Genomic DNA, 19299 nt, shown 5'->3' with positions numbered 1-19299 from the left:
GTATCACTTCCTACCTCCTCCCAGGAGTGATTTCGTTAGCTACCTGCTGCTTCTGCCAGTTCCCCACTCCACCCGAGAGCCCCAGGAGAGCAGGGCTGGGCTGTTTTATACCTTCCCTGTATCCCCACTGCCTGGGACACGGCAGGCACTCGATACGGATCCGTGGAGTAAAAAGAATATTATATATATATACATATAATATTTTGTGGCATCAGAATCATGCTGTATAGCTGGTCATGTGTACTGTGTTTTCCCCATTACCTACGTTTTCTTTTTCAGCCTTTTCCCCCTCTTTGAGAACATCCGTTTTAACAGCTTTGTAGTAGTCTATGACATTGACATGACATTGTCTATCCTTTGTTCACCGCCCCTCCCCCCCCCTTAATCTTGATTCAGTTGAATCAGTAGGACATAAACAAGGAAACAGGTAGAAAAGGGAGTGGAAAGGCTTTCCTGGTGGAAGGAACAGACAGGGCAGGGGCAGTGTGCGGTGGGGTGAGGGGACGTGACTGAAATCTTAAGAGTGTTGAGTTCGGGAGCGGTGTGTTATTAAACTGACCCCCCCCCCCATTGTAGCATTTGCCAACCTGCATGGTGTAAATTCTCCCACCATGGACGATCCCAAGTTCCCAATGTGGCATGGCTGAACAAGGAGTCGGAAAGCCATGGGCACAGCCAGCCCTCAGGAGCGGTCACCAGTGCCCAGGCCCGGTCCCTCCTCTGACATGAGAAGCTCTCTCTGCTGTGCTTATGAGCTCTCCCTGGGCCCCAGGCTCAGCCTTTCGGATGCAGTGGGGGGCGGGGAGGGGGTGGACTCAGCCAGTTCTGGGCGGTAGGGCCCGTCAGGGTACAAGAACCTGACCTTGGGACTTCTCTTATCAGATTTTCTCCGCTGAGATGCAAACTTCCAGATTCCCCCTGCTCAGCAACCTGCAGCCGCCCGCAAGTGTGGCTGTTCCATCCCTCCCTGGAATTCGGGGTGGGGCCTGATGTTCCACGGGCCACATCCTCAAGATCCAGCCTCAGAACTCAGCCACCCGGTGGGGCTCAGTGTCAGGCACAGCAGGGGGTCAGGAGGTCCCACGGGCACTTACTGAGCCCTTGCTGTATGCCAGGCTATGCTAAACACCTGATGTTTTTTCCATCCGGTCCTCACACCCAGGCTATCAGGTGGGTGCCATTATGATCCCCACTTTACAGATGAGGAAACTCAGGCTCCCAAAGGGTAACCCACCAAGAACACCCAGCTCAGAAGTGTAGGTGCCAGGACGCAGTCCCGGGTTGGCTTGGCTGGATGCTAACACCTCTGCTCTTAACTTCTGAGCTCAGCATTTCTTGCCGCTTATGGGTTTAGGGAGCCCTTGCTGCGTGCACCCCATGGGTGCTAGACCATGTAGATGGTGAGCAAGGAGATGATCATGGGCTTAGCGGAAAGGGGAAGGGGAGGAGGCTAACCATTTCTCAAGCACCTACTATGTGCCAGGAATGATGCCAGGTGCCCTCCACCGCCTCTTGCTTACCTCTCACAACAGCCCGTGAGAAAGGTGAGCCCCTTCCACATGACAGCCCAGGCTTGGGTGCTCATGACCCACGCTCCCCTCTCCTAGCTGGGTAGCCACGAGTAGGTCCCACACTCCTCTCGGCCACCATCACCCGTTGGCCCCTTGATAGGAGCTGCCTTGGGAGACCCCAAACCCTATGCCAGTTTCAAGTCAAAGCTTCTCACAACAACAGGAAGTGGCCAAGCCATTTGGAACGTTTGAGGTCTGTGGCCACAGCCCCAGGGCATTTCAGGGTCCAATGCCGGATACTGGACAGGTGACAGAGTTAGCTCCCTGGCGGCCTGGCTGGCACAATCCGTAACCTTCATAACCCCCCTGGGGGCCTGGGGAGGGGTGTTTGGGAACGTGACTTCCTGCTCGGCTCCGGAAGACTGGCCGAGATGGCTGGTGGCGGTTTGGCTGGCATCCCAGGTGGCCCAGGACTAGGTCCCTCAGGTTCCACCAGGGGTCCCTGGGGGCTGGATAGCCTGTTTGAGATCTCTGCAGGGTCTCAGAAGAAAAAGCATTAGCCAAAAGCTCCCCCCTAGGTGGGGGTGGGAAAAGAGCCCGTCTTGACGTAGCTCTCACGAAGCACGTACCGGTTTCCCCTGGTGAGGATCGGGGGTGACTGGTAAGGCTCAAGAGTGGGGAGGGTGGGTGTTTAACACTCCCCTGGGGCTACTACTGCTCCGGATTCAACCCTGGATCACCTCTCGTACCCCGCTGTAGGATGTTGCAATACTTCTAAGCCCGGCTAGACCCACACCCCAGATGGGGTAACTGAGGACCTGTCTTTGGAGGTTGTAGGACTCAACAGATCGTGGCCAGCTGGGGGGGAGAACTCCAGGGATCTGAATCCCTTACCAGCCCGGCTGGAGTCGTTGGGTGGGAAGTCAAGGAGGGAGCTTGGGAGGCTGATGGCTACTCCGGTGGCTGGGCAGGGCTCCCCTGGTCCCGCTGGTCTGGGCGTTGGCTGCTGCAGTCATTCCGTGGGGGCCTTCCCATTGGTGCCCAGCCCTGGGCTGACCCAAGTGAGTCAGGCCTGGTGCCAGCTCTTCCAAGAACCCTTAGGCAGGTAAACAACAAACTCGTGGTGGGGGGAGGAGGGGGGAGAATTGGGGGGGGGGTGAGAAACCCTGTGTGTCAGGCGCTGCCCCGGGACAGGCTCTTCCTGTCACATTGTTTCAAATGTGCTTTTCAAACTGCAAGTTTTAAGACTTGAAAAATGTCCCAACCTGGAGCTGAGGAGCGGAGAAAAGAAGAAAGCCTGTGTCTGGGGTGGTAGAGCATCTTGGAAGTCTTCCTAGGCGGGCTGATGTTTGAGTCATGCCTAGGAGGACAAGAATAAGGACAGCAAGCCCCTTCCGGATCCCCCCCCCCCCCCTACTGTTTTGAGACCTGTGTCTGCTGCTTCCACAGGTGCTTTATCTCACCTAATTCTCGCAAGGCTCTGGGAGCAAAGTTCTATGTGATTCCCACGGAGCAGACGAGGAAACCAGACCGAGGCGCAGGGAGGCTAAGTGACTTGCTCAGTGTCACGGCTACCAAGTGGTTGAGTCAGGCTTCAAACCCAGGAAGGCAAACCAATTACTGACCAACGCCTTCATGAGCCGTCTCATCCCCCTGAACCTGTTTCTTTATCCATAAAATGGGGGCAACGGGGCAACGGTACTTAGTGCGTGGAATCATCATGGGGACGGACGACGACGACAGACTGCCTGCAAACCGCTTAGAACAGCGCCTGGCGCACAGTAAGTGTTCCAACGATTGGGGACGACTTGTCACCGCTGTCGTGGTTGTTATCTTCAGGCCTCCCCTCCCCCTCCGGCCGCGGCTGCCTCCCCCGCAGTGCCAGCCCGTGACGTGGGAGCTGCCGCTCGCACAGTCTGGGTTTAATTGGAAACTAAACGACAGGGAAGGGGATGTTCGAGGCCCCTCCCTTGACTCTGAACGGACTCCCCCCCCCCCCCCCCCGGGAATGTGCGACTCCCTCTCTAGCGACGCCTCCCGCCGACCGCGGGTACTGCTCCCGGACAGGACACGGAGGTGCGATCCAGGAGGTGGCTCCGGGATGGTCGGCAAGGAAGGGCCGGGGAGGTGCGAGTGTGTCGGAGGGAGGGCAGGCAGGGGACCTACTGTGTCCTCTGAGCCCCATGCCAACTCACCGCGAGCCAGCGGCCACGCCCGCCGTGGCCGTGGGCCGCCCCCCACCTGGCGGTCCCAGCCTCCGCGCGCCCTGGTCTCCGCCGCCGGTGCGCTCAGGCGCGCTTGGCTGGGGCTCCGGCAGAGGGCGCGCGAGGGGGCCCGGGGACGGGCGGGGGACACGCGGGAGGCGGGATTGGGGGGAGGGCCCTGGGCTGCCCCTCCGCCCCCTGCCCGCCCTCCCGGAGCTCCAGCCTACGAGGCGAGAGCCGCCGGTGGCCCCTGCGCGCTCTGTCTCCTCCGCGCACAGCTCCTACCTGTAGAGTCCGAGGGGCGCCCCCTCCCCGGACACCTATTCTTCTCCCTCGGAAACCTCCCCCCCAGCTACCCGCGTCTCGGACGGGCGGCGCTGGGACCCCGAGACAGGGCGCCAGGCTCGCAGCTGGTGACATGTAGACGCCCCCTCCGCGGTCCAGCCTCGGCGCCTGGGCACCCTTCTGCCCGTAAAGTTTGGGGCTGGGCGCCATGGCCAAGAGCAGCTCCCTGAACGTCCGCGTGGTGGAGGGCCGGGCGCTGCCTGCCAAGGACGTGTGAGTACCCTGGGGCGGGTCGCGGGTGAGGGGCACACCGGACATGGGATGGGGCGGGGGGGCACCCGTTCCGCATGCCAGGGAGGGTCGGTGACGTGGGCAGGGGCTTCTTGTGTAAGACACAGTGTTGGGGCAGATCCGCCTTCACGGGGCGAGAGGCCCCATGGCCATCGCTGTCCTAGTGGGAGGGGGTGCCCAGACTTAGCAGACGCCCCACCCTGCCCCCAGGAAGAGGGATGTCTTTGTTCCTGGGATGTGCTAAAAGGGGACTGGACGGTCGGATTCTGTTGGAGCTGGGATTGGAGCGAGGGGGGGGGGGTCTCTTCCTTAGTGCCCGCAGGTGCGGGAGGTGGGGCTTCTCCAGGCCTGGGTGGGTGCCTATCAAAAGAAACCTGGGAAGGAGGCCCAGAGGGCTGGGTGGCCTCAGCATTCGCATCTGTGTTATCAGGTGGCCCATCAATCAGGCCTGAGGGAAGCTGGGGTCCTCTTAACCCAGAGCCCTGAGCTCCCCAGCTAGGAGTTCCCTGGATGCTGAGCTGCTGGAGGGGGCACCCTCTCCTGGGAGCCCCCTCCCCAGCCAGGTGTGATGGAGCAGGAAGACCCTTGGGCTCCCCTTAGTACCGGTCCTTGGCTATGCTTCCCCCAGGGCTGAGTCAGCAGTTGCCAAATCAGCAGAACGGCAGGAGGGGTCCCCCTCCTGCTTGGCCTGGAGCCCAGAAAGGGCTCTGAGGTGTCAGCACCTGGACAGGTGTGGGATCCTTGGCAGGATTTCAACTGTGTGACCTTGAACCTTGTTCCTGTTGGGTCTCCATTTCCCACCAGGGCATAGGAGCTCTGGCCAGGAGGCGCCCAGCTCCATGCAGCCGTGGGGGTGGGGGACCTGTTAGGATGTCTCCCGTGGCCAAGGTGAGCCGAGATCTGGATTCCGAGGCTTTGCCCAAGTTGAGGTTGGGGCTTAGCTATGCCCTGACTCCCCCAGCTGTGGGTCCCCAGTGAGGAGTATCCTGCCTTTGATTCCGCGAACCTCGCCCCTCCCCAACACTGGGCTGCTTAGAACAGTTGTAACTTCCCCTCATCCTCATCAGCCACCCCAAATAAACATGCACCTGACATAGAAGCAGAGCACTCGCTGTGTGAACGCAGCATCTGGACAAGCCTCGGCTTCCCTCTTTCTGGGACACCCTCTCAGAGCCTCTGAGAATGAGATTCTGGAACTGTGGGGGCAGCGGGGCTAGAGTGGGGGCCTGGAAACTGCTGGAGGGCTGAGGGGGGCCCCTTCAGAAACCAGGCGTCCATCTCACAGTCCTGAACGAGGGCCATGAGGGAGTGGGGGGCACCGCCCTGGCCCCTGGACGTGCCTCGTGGGGCTCCTTCTGCCTTTCCTGCGGAGGAAGTTGACTCATACCTGGTTCCTACATCTCTCGGCCACGCCTCCTTCCCCAAGTTCCCGGGCCAAGGTGAGCCCCAGAGCAAGGGGGGAAAGGAGTCACTAAGCTCTCATTGGGGATCCAGCCACCCTGCCTCAGTTTCCCTGGCCGTTGACTCCCTTCGTCAGAGAGGCTCTCTTCAGGGCATGCTGGGATCTCCAAGCCCATGGAGACTCAGGTGGGATGTGTTCTCTCTCGTCTCTAAGAGAAAGGGCCCAGACTCTTCCTGAAGCCTCGTCAAGTTTGAGGGCAGTGTGCAACCTGACTCTGGAGAGGTCTCAACTGATAATTCTTGAGTATTACTATTATTATTATTATTATTTTTTTTTAATCTAGCCTTCCTGCCTCTCTTGTCTTTTCTTTTTTTTTTTAATTTTTTTTAACGTTTTTTATTTATTTTTGAGACAGAGAGAGACAGAGCATGAACGGGGAAGGGTCAGAGAGAGGGAGACACAGAATCCGAAACAGGCTCCAGGCTCTGAGCTGTCAGCACAGAGCCCGACGCGGGGCTCGAACCCACGGACCGCGAGATCATGACCCGAGCCGAAGTCGGCCGCCCAACTGACTGAGCCACCCAGGCGCCCCTACTATTATTTTTTTAAGTTTACTTATTTTTGAGAGAGACAGCGAGCACAAGTGGGGGAGGGGCAGAGGGAGAGGGAGACATAGAATCCAAAGCGGGCTCCCGTCTCCGAGCTGTCAGCACAGATCCCGACGCGGGGCTCGAACCCACGAACCGCGAGATCGTGACCTGAGCCGAAATCGGACGCTCAACCGCCCAACGGACTGAGCCTCGAGGCGCCCTTGGGTGTTACCATTATTAGTGATAGCAACTATAAGGCTTCCTCCGGGCCAGGTCCTGCACTTAACATTTTCTGTAGGTCCTGTTAGCAATTCCATTTATAAATGAGGAAACTGAGGTCCAGAGAGGCAAAGTCTCTTGCCCAAGGTCACACAGCTGGGATCTGAGCCCTGACCGCTCCCACGTATAAACCAAAGTGGGCAGGCAATGGCTGAGAGGACTTCTTTCCCACACTTGGGTCGGGGCAGGGGCCACGGGAGAGGCCAAGGGTCTGGAGAGATTGAGGGTCGAGGGGCAGCCTCCTGCTACTGCCGCCTCCTACCTGATGGGAGCCTGATAAGGCCCTTGTGCGTCAGAGCTGTGGAGCTGACGTGCGCGAGCCTGGCTCCCAGGAGGGGCCCCAGGGTCATGTCTGGTTGACAGAAGGGGGCGTGTCTCCCGGCTCTTTGCTCCTGGGATCCCAGCCAATCTTCCTCCGAGTCTGCGGTTGGGGAAACTGAGGAAGGGGACTCCACTTAAAAGAAGCTCGAGGATAGAGAACCCAGGGAGAGAACTGAGATACAGGGGTTAACCCAGCCACAGGCATCCAGGGCGGTAGAACCAGGTCGGGAAACTGAGGCTCGAACCCAGTGGCTTTGAGATAGATTCAGAAGGGGAGACTGAGGCCTGGGGCGCTGCTCGGAAGGGGGTTCGGAAGTAGAACCCAGAAAAGAATGCCGGGACACAGGCCACTACCCAATCTGAGGTGTTCAGGGATAGAGGCCAGATAGGGAAATGGAGGCACTGGAGCACCCACACAGAGGGAGTTAAGAGAAGGAGTCCAGAGAGGAAACTGAGGCACAGGGAAGGATTCATCCAGCAGATAAGGCTCAGGTTGGCTCCTGGTGGCCAACATCCCCTTCTCTGAAACCCTGTGGTATTTGTGGATTAGCGACGTGCTGAGCTGGTTGGGGGTGGCAGGGAGACAGGGTGGGGGCTGGGACATCAAGAGAGGGGGCCACCTGGGGAAAGGATTGTGAGGTGGGGTGGAGGTGACATCGGTTAAGAGCATGTGTGCTGAGCCCCATCGACCCGGGTTTGAATCTTGACTCAGGCAGAGGATTCAGGGGGAAAGAGGATACAGGTCCTCCTCCAAAGAGCTCACAGTTCAGAAGTTTGGCAGGGGACAGATACTAAATAGAGAAACGGGGGAGCAAGATGCCTTCAGGGGCTCAGAGGGATCAGAGATCAATTTTACAAAGGACAGAAGTGATCAGGGACTTTGGGGTGGAGGTTTGAATGACAGGACAGAGCCAGCCATGACCAGATCGGGGACAGAGTGTCTTAAGCAGACATCAACAGCAAGTGCAAAGGCCCTGAGGTCAGACTGAGCTTGGTGGAAGGCAAAGGAGGCCTGTGCAATGAGACAGAGGGGAGATGAGGGCCCTAGTGGACAGCTTGGGATGTGGCTGGTAACTCTTATTATGAAGGGGGGATAGAACGGGTGTTGGTTGGCTCATGGCAACTCAAGGGGCTGCAGCATATCGGTGCTATCGGTTGAGCTTTGAGATCTGGGTGCCCTGGTCTATGCCAGCAGAGGTCCATCCCCACTGAAGGCTGAGTGTTGGGAGTCCTCTCCCCAGCGTAAGCCTCGTGGAAATGAAAAGCTGGGGAGGGCAGTGCCTCCCCCAGAGGGTGGCGTTAAGGCTCCTGGGGGAGAGCTCTGGGGTCAGCCCGTGTGATGCAGCTCACCGTGCATTATCTCCTTTAGTCCCTCCAACTGACCCAAGAGGTGTGTGTTAACATTAGAGAGTGGAAAAAGCAGCACCCATGGGGTTCCTCAGCTAGCGGGTGGTAAAGCCCGTATGCCCCCCCCCCCCCCCCCCCCGCCCCACCAGCCCAGCCACAGCTCCGGGCCTCCTGAGATCAGCGCTGGGAACTTTCTGGCCTCATGCCTCAGTGTTCTATTTCTGTGAGTGGAAGCCCAGAGAGCCCGTGCATGATGACTCAGGCATGCAGCGGGTAGGCTGTGCACCCAGGACATCGCCTGCCGGGCCCCTGCCTTCTTAGCTGGACCTGCCGTGTAACCCTGGGCCAGTCCCCTCCCCTCTCTGGCCGGCAGTTGCTGCCCTCTGTATGTATAATGAAGGTGGATCGGGACCCCCGCTCGTGGCTGCCCTCTCAACCTCCTTCCCGAACCCCCTTCTCCTGCAGGTCTGGGAGCAGTGACCCCTACTGCCTCGTGAAGGTGGATGACGAGGTGGTGGCCAGGTGAGGAGTGGAGGGGCCAGACCCAGGGAGGGAGCCACAGGGCAGGGGACGGAGGAAGAACTCCTTCTAGACCTGGGGAGTCCAGGCACAAGAGGTCACGTGGACAGGAGCTGGGGGAGGGCAGTGCTTACCCCGAGGGTGGACACGCGGGGCTGACGGAGGATGCTTTGTGCTTGGGCCCCTCTGGGGACAGACAGCTCCCCTCCCCGTCCTGCCCCACCGACAGGCCGACACCTTCCCCCTGGACCTGACAATGTCCATGCCGGTGTCCTGGGGCTGACTCAGCGGCTGGCGGCCTGTGCCTCCCATTGTGGCCTCACCGGAGGCAGGCATCTCACGCTTGGCCGGGCTGGCTGGTTCCAGGGCTGCTGGGTGCTGCGGGCACCAGTGTGTGTGTGTGTGTGTGTGTGTGTGTGTGTGTGTGTGTGTGTGCATGCCCAGCTGGGCCTGCTTGTGAGTGTGCATGGGGGTGTTGGAGGGCTGGACGTGAATGCCTGTGGCCACATGTACGTGTCCCTGGGGGTGTGGGGGGGGTTGGGGGCTGCCCTGCATATACCCGTGAGCACCGGTGCCCGTCTGTTTGGGTACACAGGCGCCCTTGTGAACATTTGTGAGGATGTGAGGGTGTTGGATGCAGGTGAGTTTTGGGTGGGGGTGGAGGGACATGGGGGCTGGGCCATGGTTGGCTCCCACCCCCACAGGCCGAGGGACATCTCTCAGCCCCTGCAGGCCTGGGTGGGTGGCTGAGGCCGGGGTTCCTATGGAGACGGCAGGATTCAGGATGCTTCTGGTGTCAGTTCTGGTCCAGATGGGCTGGGAGCTGAGGGCGGGGAGCCCGCGCGGAGGAGGGTCAGCCTGCGGCACCCCAGCTGACCCCCCCCATTGTTCTCTCTCTGCTCGTGCTGCCCCCTCACCACATGCTGTGATGCTGCCCCCAGACCCACACGCAGATTTTCTGTGTGACCCCAGGCTGCTGTCTCCCCGTCCCTGGGCTCTGAAGAGGGACTTCCAGCCGGGAAAAGGCCCCGGGCAGGGGGACGAGGGTGTTTGGGAAGAAGGGTCCCTCTGATGGCGGTGCCCTGGCCTGGAGCCAAGGGCAGAGCGTGCATCTGCGTGTGCGTGCGTGTGTGCGTGTTCACGCTCTTTGCTGGGGAAGGGTGTGGGGAAAGGGAAGGAAGGAGAGGCAGGCGTGTGACCAACCCTTGCAGCCGTCGATTCGGATGTGTCTTCACTGGGCAAAGTAGGCTCTCTGTTCCCTGCTGGGTAAAGGGAAGTGCTTCTGCAGGGGGGTCAGGGTCAAGATGCTCCATGTGCGTGTCTGTTTCCGGGCTTGTCTTGGTCCCTAACCCTCCTGGGGCTCCCCTCTTGCTCCCTGAGTGCTCTGGCCCCTGCTGACTTCGTGGTCTCTTGGCCCCTCACTCTTCCCCGTTTCCCGTCCAGCACCTTCCTGTTCCTCGGTCTCACCGAGCTCATTCCTGCCTCAGGGCTTTTGCACGTGCTGTCTCAGCCATCTTGCCCTCCTCTTCTCTTCCCCCTTTTTGCCTGACTAGCTCCTGCAGGAAGCCCTTTCTGGCTCTTGTGTCCACACCCCCCAGACCCAGCCAGGCGCCCCTGAGCCAACCCCGATCATGGGACTTCTCTCACTGTGTCATAAGAGCTCAGGAGAGAGCACCGTCCACCGAAGGGGGCTCTGCGGGGGCAGGAACCTTGGCACCTCTCCCTCTGATTCTCCGCAGCCCCTGAGGCTTGACACACAGGGTGTTTGTGGAGCGAACGCACGAGTGAATGAGTGGAATTGCGCGTGTCGTCGCGTTTGTGGGGTTCCGCGTGCGTGTCTCTGCCCTCTGTCACCGCCCGTGTGTGAGTGTGTGTCTGGGCATCTGTGTGAACGTGTCTGTGTTCCTGCGTGTGTACCTGCATGTGTCTGTAGGTAGGAACACAAAGATGTGTCTTTCTAGAAAATCTTGAGGATGCACATGTGTATCTGTGTATGTGGGGATGTGTCTCAGGCTTCCTTGGTGATCTGTGAGTGTCTCTCTTTTAGTGTGTACCCTTGTGTGTGTGTGTGTGTGTGTGTGTGTGTGTGTGTGTGTGTTTGGGTCCCCAGGCGTCTGCACCTATGTGGCCCACGGGTCCCCAGCCCCTGTGCGCTCTGTTGCAGGACAGCGACCGTGTGGAGGAGCCTGAGCCCCTTCTGGGGAGAGGAATACACCATCCACCTGCCCCTGGATTTCCACCATCTGGCCTTCTACGTGCTGGACGAGGACACGGTGGGGTGTGTGTGCTGGGGACCGCGGCTCGGGTACCGGAGGGAGGGTGGGCTGCCCCGAAGCAACGTACCCACCCGCCAGCCCTCGATGCCTGGGCCCGCGACCTGATGACGCGGACCCTCACCTTGCCTACCTTGCCACAGGCATGATGACGTCATCGGCAAGATCTCGCTGAGCAGGGACGCGATTGCGGCTGATCCCCGAGGTGGGCGAGGGCAGCGGGCTTCAGCCGGGCGGAGGGCCTAGGGGTGGTCGTGCCTTGGCGGGGCGGGGGTGGGGGGGTATTTGCAAGCGCGTAGCCAGAGGCACAGGGAGGCACGGGGCCTTCGGTGGAAAGTTATCTCAGTTGATGATTTTTTTCTTTTAATTTAATTTAGTTTATTTATTGAGTGCTGTGTGCTGAACACTTTCCAAGCGCTCTTATAGGAATCAGCTCATTTAATTATTGCAATAACCCCGTGAGGTAGGTACTCTTCTTGTGCCCACTCCGTAGGTGGACTACTGAGGCACAGGGGATTGGTTATGGGGCTTGCCCAGGATCACAGCGTTATTCAGTGGGACGTCCAGGATTTGAACTGACATTGGCCAGTCTTGGGCTCCTGAGCCCGCACTGTGTGTGAGTGGTATCCTGTTATTTTCACTGTACCGTATTTTGCCTTTCATTCACCACGTACCTGGGAGAGCTTTCCGTATCGGTGCCCTAAGAGCTTACACATTCTTTGGTCTTTGACTTCACGGCACTCTGTTGTGTGGACGCACCATCATTTCTTTGGCTGGTGCCTTGTTGGTTGGCACTTGGGTTGTTCAGTATCTCTCCCTAGTTCAAACGATGCCGCAACGAGCAGCCTTGTACAAAGACGACTTCACCCACGCGCGAGTTCTGTCAATCAGTCTGATAAATTCCTAGAAGTGCATTTGCTGGGTCCTAGAGTACCCCCATGAGCACATCTGAGAGTTATTGCTAAGTTACCTTCTGTGGAGGAGGTAACAAGTTGCCCACCCTGTACCTTTGCCAACGATTACCAAACTTCTGGTCTTGTATCTGATAGGTGAAAAAATTTCCTCTTCATGTAGGTTATTTTGTAGTTCTCTATGGTTGAGACTGAAAGCCTCTTTACATATTTAAGAGTTCCTTTATTTCCTTTTTTGTTTGTCATTTATTTATATTGTATGTGCATGTCCCCCCTGCCCCACACTGGGTTGTTTGGTTTTTCTTATTGATGTGTAGGAGCTCTTTACATATGAGGCAAATTTAACTCTTTGCCATAGTAGCTGCAAACATGTGTTTCTCCCTTTGTCACTTATCTTTTTGCTTATCATTTCTATCTAGCTATAAAATGTGTTTCTTTTTCTCTAGTTAACTTCGTTTTTTTTTTTGGCCCTTGATTTTCTGTGACCCCTAAAAAGGCCTTCCCAAATCTAAGGTTAGATAATATTTTTTACACGATCCCTTTTAGCAGCAATTTGTTTTCCTTTTTTACATTCAAGTCTTCGATCTATTTGGAACTTACCCAGATTCAAGGTATGGAGAGGGATTGAGCTTATTACTTTTTATCTAGGCAACTACTAATTGTCTCAATATCAATAATTGAATAATGTCTTTTTTTCATCAGTGGGGATTCGTTGAAAACCTATGTGCTAATCATCATAATCACGGCTCCTATTAATTGAGGGTGTACTATGTGCCAGGCATGATGCTAAGAACATTGTATTTAGTCCTCACAATGCCAAGTGAAGTGTGCACTAGAATGATCTCGAATATATGGCTGCTGGGAAATTAGGTTTGGAGAGGTGAGGAGGGCCCTTGCCCCTCCTAGAAGTTGCAGCGGTGGGAGTTGAGTTCAGGCTGTGCCTGCTTCCAAAGTGTGTGTTTTCAACCTGTCTGCGTTGTACCCACTGTGCCCCAAACATCCACCCAAGAGGGTGGCATTAGATGATTGAAGTACGAGGCCAAGCTTCAAGGAGCTTATGGGCCAGATAGAAACACAAAACACATTCACACAGAACAAGGGGCAAGAAAAGCAAGGGAAACTGGCCATGCGTCTGCATGTGGGTGCTTTTTAAACAGGACAGAATTTTTTTTAAACAGGACAGAAATGTAGGGGTGGAGGCATGTGGAATATCACCGGCTTGACCGTGGATGAGGATAAGAGGGCAGTGAAGGCTAGTGTAGTCAAGGAAGCTTTCCTGGATGAAGGGGAATGAGTTATTTCTTGTTTTTAATGTTTATTTATTTTCGAGAGAGAGACAGAGCACGAGTGGGGGAGGAGCAGAGAGAGAGGGAGACACAGAATCCGAAGCAGGCTCCCAGCTGTCAGCACAGAGCCCCACACGGGGCTGGAACCCATGAACTGTGAGATCACGACCTGAGCCGAAGTCAGACATTTAACCGACTGAGCCACCCAGGCACCCCGGGAATGAGTTATTTCTTAAAGGTGCTTTGGCAAAGGCACTAAGGTGTGTCTATAGATTCTCTCCTGGGGCCGGGCCAGATGGAGTACTTGGTGGGTCTTGATTGGAGGGGGCTGAAGGTGCCAGGCCAGAGTCTAGACTTTCTTCTGGGGGCACTGGGGAGCCACGGATGGTCCTTGAGCAAGACAGTGAAGAGACCGGAGCCATATTATCAGAGCACGTGGAGTGACGGGAGAGATTAGATACATTTTCACAAGATCTCTGTGCTGCTTTGGGGATATTGGATCCCAGTGGGACAGGAGTACATGTGGGAGATCAATTAGGAGTCTGTTGCGGTCCTCCAGCGAGAGGAAGTTGATGGCATCCTGGATTTGGGGGTAGCGTGAAGATAGAGAGAGGTGCGGTGGAACTTTTATTTCTAGCAGCATGGGGCACTGGATCCTCCTGCAGCATAATAGGGACGTCCTGAAAGAAGGAAAAAGTCCCACTATTCTCGACTCTCCCCCCCACCCCAACCAGGAGCCAAAACCTGACAGGGAGTGGGGAACAACAAGCAGGGAGGTGGTAAGGAAAGATTTCTCTGGAAGTGAATGTCGGCATCACATCTAGAGTCAACAGAGAGGCTGAATCTTGGACCAGGGATGTGGCAGATGTGACCGACCCTGAAATGTTCCCATTTGATTGAGGCCCTTAAAGTGTCCCAGAGTGAGCTCAGACAGACATGACTTTGCAGTCAGAGGTCACCACACACACAAGGCAGTGGGCCACCATGAGCAAGTGTCAGCAGAAACAGTAACTACCAGATTTGAACCCACAAGGGCTTTAGATTTTGCAATTAGGATACACAGAATTTTTAAAGGAATAAGATATTTAGGGACACCTGGGTGCCTCGGCTGGTTGAATGTCCAACTCTGGATTTCTGCTCAGGTCATGATCCCAGGATTGTGGGATTGAGTCCTGTGTTAAGCTCCAAGCTGAGTGTGGAGCTTGCTTGGGTCTCTCTCTCTCTCTCTCTCTCTCTCTCCCTCTGTCCTTCTCCCCCACTTGTGCTCTCTCTCTCTTTCACTCTAAAATAAAATAAAAACACAATAGCAACAATGAAGAGGAATAAAATATTTAAATAAATAAAAAAGGCAATCACCAGAAAGGGCCAGCAATAATCATAATAAATGAAAGCAATACATTAAAAAGATAGGGACACCTGGGTGGCTCAGTCGGTTGAGTGTCTGGCTTTTGATTTTGGCTCAGGTCACGATCTCGCTGTTTGTGAGATTGAGCCCCACGTTGGGCTCTGTGCTGCTTCTGCAGAGCCTGCTTGGGATTCTCATTCTCTCTCTCTCTCTCTGCCCCTTGCCTGCTTGTGCTCTCTCTCTCAAAATAAATAAAATAAACATTAAAAAAAATTGATTGGAAAAGAACTAGATCAAAGTTTTGGAGATAAGGAGTAGTCATTGAAATTTAAAACTGAGTGGCCGAGTTCAACAACAGAGCCAGAGCTGAAGAGAGAATTAGTGAGCTGGAAGAGAGATCTGAAGAAATGATTGAGACGTTAGCCCAGGGAAACAAGAAGGAAAATATAAAAGAGAAGCTCAGAGACCTAGAAAATTGTGGACAAGGTCTGACGTCCATTTTAATTGAAGTCCTATGAGGAAAGCATGGAAAAAGTTGGGGAGCAGAAGCGATTAAAAGAAAATGATGACCTGGAATTTTCCAGAATGCAAGGAAGGACATGATTCTGTAAGTAGCAATAGCATGACCTGCACCAAGCAGGACGAAAAACAACAACAACAACAACAACACACACACACACAAAACCATCCTTACCGACATATGTGGTGAAATTGCAGACCATCAAATACATAGTCCTTAAAACTAAAGAGAAAAGGTAGCCCATTTACACAAGATCAGTTGTCAGGCTGAAATGACTTCCCAATAACTACAAGGGAAGGTAGAAGTCGGTAGCTGATCTCTTCAAAGCGTTGAGAGAAAAGACAGACAGGGAGGGAGGTTGAAACTGACTTGACTGATTCCGGCAGGGAGTTGCCTGGACGGGGGCTGAGAGGTAGGAATGCCCAAGATTTTTTGGAGGGGAGAGTATGTTGGGATTAAATGACGGAGGCTTTCGTATACCAGGGTGAAGAGTGTGATAGTACATGGTTAATGGCATTGAACTTTACTGCTCGCATTCAAATCCTAGCTCTGTCCCTTACCAGTTGTGAGATCATGGGCAAAGCTCTTCGTTCGCTGTGCCTCACTTTCCTTCTCTGGAAGTGTGGATAATTACAGTACCTACATCAGAAGGCGAACATGAGAAGCCTATGGCTTAATATATATTTCATGAGGTTTTTTTTAATGTTTTTTTTTGAGAGACAGAGACAGACAGCAAGATGGGGGGCAACAGAGAGAGAGAGAGGGAGACACAGAATGCAAAGCAGGCTCTAGGCTCCGAGCCATCAGCACAGAGCCCAGTGTGGGCTCGAACTCATGAACCGCGAGATCATGACCTGAGCCAAAGTCGGACGCTTAACCGACTGAGCCACCCAGGCGCCCCTATGTTTCATGTTAATTGAATTTTTAAGTTAATACAATGCCAGAACCTGGCAGGTGGTTAATAAATGTTAGCGCCTGTGCCCTCCAGGAATTGACAGCTGGATCAACCTGAGCCGTGTGGACCCGGACGCAGAGGTGCAGGGTGAGGTCTGCTTGGATGTGCAGATGCTGGAGAACGCGCGGGGCCGTTGTCTTCGATGTCACGTGCTTCAGGCCAGGTACGGTCGTGATAGGGGATGGGGTGGGACTGGTCTGAGAATGAGCAAGAATTTGCCGGAGATTCCCCCCAGCCGTCTTGGCTTTTGAGACCACTTCACTCCTGGGGTACTTCTGGGCTCACGACCAGGATCCCTTGTGGGCAAACAGCCCCAGGGTCGCCAGGTTGGCAAGTTCCTGGGGTCAGAGCACAAGCAAAATCCTTGCTGGGTCCCCAGCGACTAGCAACCAAAGGCCAGGTACTCAGGCTGGCCAGGGTGTACGTTAATAGGATTGTAAGTGATACATACCCAATTCATACCAGCTTAAGCAGGTTGGTTTATATTAATGACGCGCGGCTTCAGGCATGTCTGGATCCAGGTGCTCAAACAGTGACAACAGGAATCTACAGACAGCGATTTCTCGGCTATCTTTTGTGTTAGCTTCGTTCTCAGGGAGTCTCTCTCCAGGTGTGGGCGAGCAAAGATGATGCCAGCAAGTCCCAGGGCCTCCTACCAGTTTGGCAGGTCCAACTGACTTTCTCCTGTCATTTCATCCAGCTGATGTCCTGGGACTGATTTTTATTGGCCCAAATCTGGGGCACATACCTATCTCTGAACCAAGGGCATGGACTCTGACTGGTCATGCCTGAGTCCCACACCCATCCCTGGAGTGGAGAGGTCAGCCTACCTAACTGATGTGAGCTGGGAGCGAGAGAGGGGAGGTCCTGTCGCAAAGAAACAGGAGAAAGAAGACAGATGTGGGACCGGCGAAACCCACAGATGACTGTCCAGGGGCACCAGCTCATGGGATGTCCATCCTCCCTCCTGCCTGTTTGTCACCCTGCAATCCCCTTCTCTCTCCCTCAGCTCCCCCATCATTTGCTTCCTTAAATACTACCATCCCCTTTCCCCTCTCATCTCCCATCTTGCCTTTCTGCCTTGTTTTCATATCTTATTCCCACAACCCTCCCTCTTGGACCGCTCCTCGCTCAGGTCGGGGACGATCTCTATTTCTAGTTTGCTGTGTGACCTTGAAGCCTCTTCTTGCCCTCTCTGTGCCTCTCCCACCACCTCCAGATTTCTGTCTCCAGCTGGGGCTCCCTGGGTCTGGATGGAGTACCAGGGTGGCAGAGGACAGACAAGAGGGCTGGACATGGGACAGGGGCTCCTCACCTGCTTTGTGCTAGTGGCCTCCTCCCCAGCCACAAGGCTGTGCAGGATCCTTGCAAGCAGGAGAGGGACCGATTGCTGTCGCTTAGCAACTGGGCCGGCTCCTAGGAGACCAAGGAAGGCTCTGGATGCCAAGCAGGGGTGGGAAAGGAGCAGCAGGAAGAAACAAGCAGCCCCTGGTGGGGGCTGTCACTGGATTTGGGGGACCTCAGTAAGGAGGGGTTGGGGCAGCTGACGGAGGTGAGACTTTGGGGTTGTCATGGCAACCAGAGCCTGGAGATCCTTGCCCCATGCCTTTTCTTGGGTCCTAGGCAAGGCGTGGGTATGAGTATTTGTTGAATGAATGAATGAATGAATGAGTGAATGAATGAATGGGCTGAGCACTCACGTCCTGCCAGCTGCTATGCTAAGCCTTTTATATACTCAGGTCATTTAGACCTTGGCCCTCTGAGGTTGGTCTATCATTATTTCCATTTTCTAGTTGAAGAGACTGTGAGGCTCAGGGAGGTGAAGTGACTTTTCTCAGTGTCACCCAGCCAATGAATGGCGGAGCCAGGCTTTGAACCCTGGCATCCAGTCTCCTATCCAGGGGCTCCAGGGAAACTGAGGCTCCCTTCCCACTTCCCATGACGTTTTCACCTCCTGGGCTTTGTGGTTCAGGACGCGGCCTTTTGGTGCCTCCATTTCCTCATCTGGAAAATAGGGGCGCAGGGTAGCCCTGGTCAACAGGAAGGGTTTGGAAGGGCAGGATGGGGGGTGTTCCTTGCTGGGTCCCTACAAGGGAGCAGTTCATCGCCTTGCAAGCCAGAGGCATTTGAATGGTCTACCCTGAGCCCCTTTTCCAAGGTCCAGCCTGGGTGTTTGTCCTTGAGGGTCCTGCGGCCCTCACCCCTTTCCTCATTTGTCTCCAGGGACCTGGCCCCCCGAGATATCACCGGCACCTCTGACCCGTTTGCACGTGTGTTCTGGGGCAGTCAGAGCTTGGAGACTTCAGTGAGTGGTGGTGTGGGTCCAGGGAGGGGCGGGCCTCAAGATGGGCCCCCCTCAGCCCTCCCTCACTCCCCCTCCCCCAGACCATTAAGAAGACCCGCTTCCCACACTGGGATGAGGTGCTGGAACTTCAGGAGATGCCAGGTGCCCCGGCCCCGCTGCGGGTGGAGCTCTGGGACTGGGACATGGTGGGCAAGAACGACTTCTTGGGCATGGTAAGCAACCCCCCCCCCCCACCCCCCGACACCCTGGCTTCCCAATGCCTCCAAGAGGGAAGGGGAGGGGAAGGGGCTGCGCATCCTGGGATCTGGAAGGATAGATGTGAAAGCTGTCTCGACTGGCTCCTTGGCCAGGCCCGAGCGATGGAGTCCCAGCTCCCCATCGTACAGGTGAGGAGACTGAGGCTCTCCGAGGGGCAGGAACCTGCCCAAGGTCATGGGGCAGGCCCAGATTCTCATTCTAGGGTGAGAGTACCCAGGATGACTGCGTGCTAAGTAAGTACTTCCCCAGCATAATCTAATTTCCGTACCGGTAGCGGCCACCCTATGAGGTGGGGACTCTTGTCTCCATTTCATAGATGGGGAAACCGAGGGTCATTCAGAGAAGTTGAGTGGCTTTCCCCAGGCCATATGACTAAGAAATGGCAGAGCCAGGACCTGAGTTCAGGTTTCTCTGACACCACACTCTCAGCCCTTAACCCCTACCCCTGGAGGCCCTGGGCTCAAGGTCTTTCTCTTGGAGCCTCAGTTTGCGCATCTGTAAAATGAGCGCGATTGTCCCTGCCTCTCGGTGGTAGTGCGGATACAGTCCGGGCTGACAGTTTTTCAAAGGAGACGAGATTAGAGCTAGTTACAGGGAGGCTTGGTTGCACACAGCCTTGGAGGGGGGAATGTCAACGGTGCAGCTGCTTTGGAAAAGAGTCTGGCCGTTCCTCAAACGGTTGTGACAGTTGTCACAT

The 19299-nt window shown here is 55.6% G+C and overlaps 1 protein-coding gene across 6 annotated transcripts in view; it reads left to right on the top strand.

Annotated features, from left to right (window-relative positions):
• The first annotated feature begins 2770 nt into the window (after nt 1-2770).
• The window catches only part of RASAL1 (RAS protein activator like 1), a 30612-nt gene continuing 14083 nt past the window's right edge, over nt 2771-19299 (top strand). The window contains exons 1-9 of one of the 6 annotated variants that reach the window (XM_027043971.2): nt 2771-3292; nt 3540-3638; nt 4068-4273; nt 8696-8752; nt 10914-11027; nt 11166-11227; nt 16073-16202; nt 18263-18344; nt 18425-18556. In XM_027043971.2, the coding sequence (XP_026899772.1) occupies nt 4209-4273; nt 8696-8752; nt 10914-11027; nt 11166-11227; nt 16073-16202; nt 18263-18344; nt 18425-18556 (642 nt within the window). In that variant the 5' untranslated portion in view covers nt 2771-3292; nt 3540-3638; nt 4068-4208. The other 5 variants (XM_053205854.1, XM_027043969.2, XM_027043972.2 and 2 more) reach the window with 5 other exon arrangements.

This window comes from Acinonyx jubatus, chromosome D3 (assembly GCF_027475565.1).
Source record: "Acinonyx jubatus isolate Ajub_Pintada_27869175 chromosome D3, VMU_Ajub_asm_v1.0, whole genome shotgun sequence".
Lineage (NCBI taxonomy): Eukaryota > Metazoa > Chordata > Mammalia > Carnivora > Felidae > Acinonyx > Acinonyx jubatus.
The sequence above is the reverse complement of the archived record's forward strand: the minus strand, read 5'-3'. Positions and strand labels throughout refer to the sequence as shown.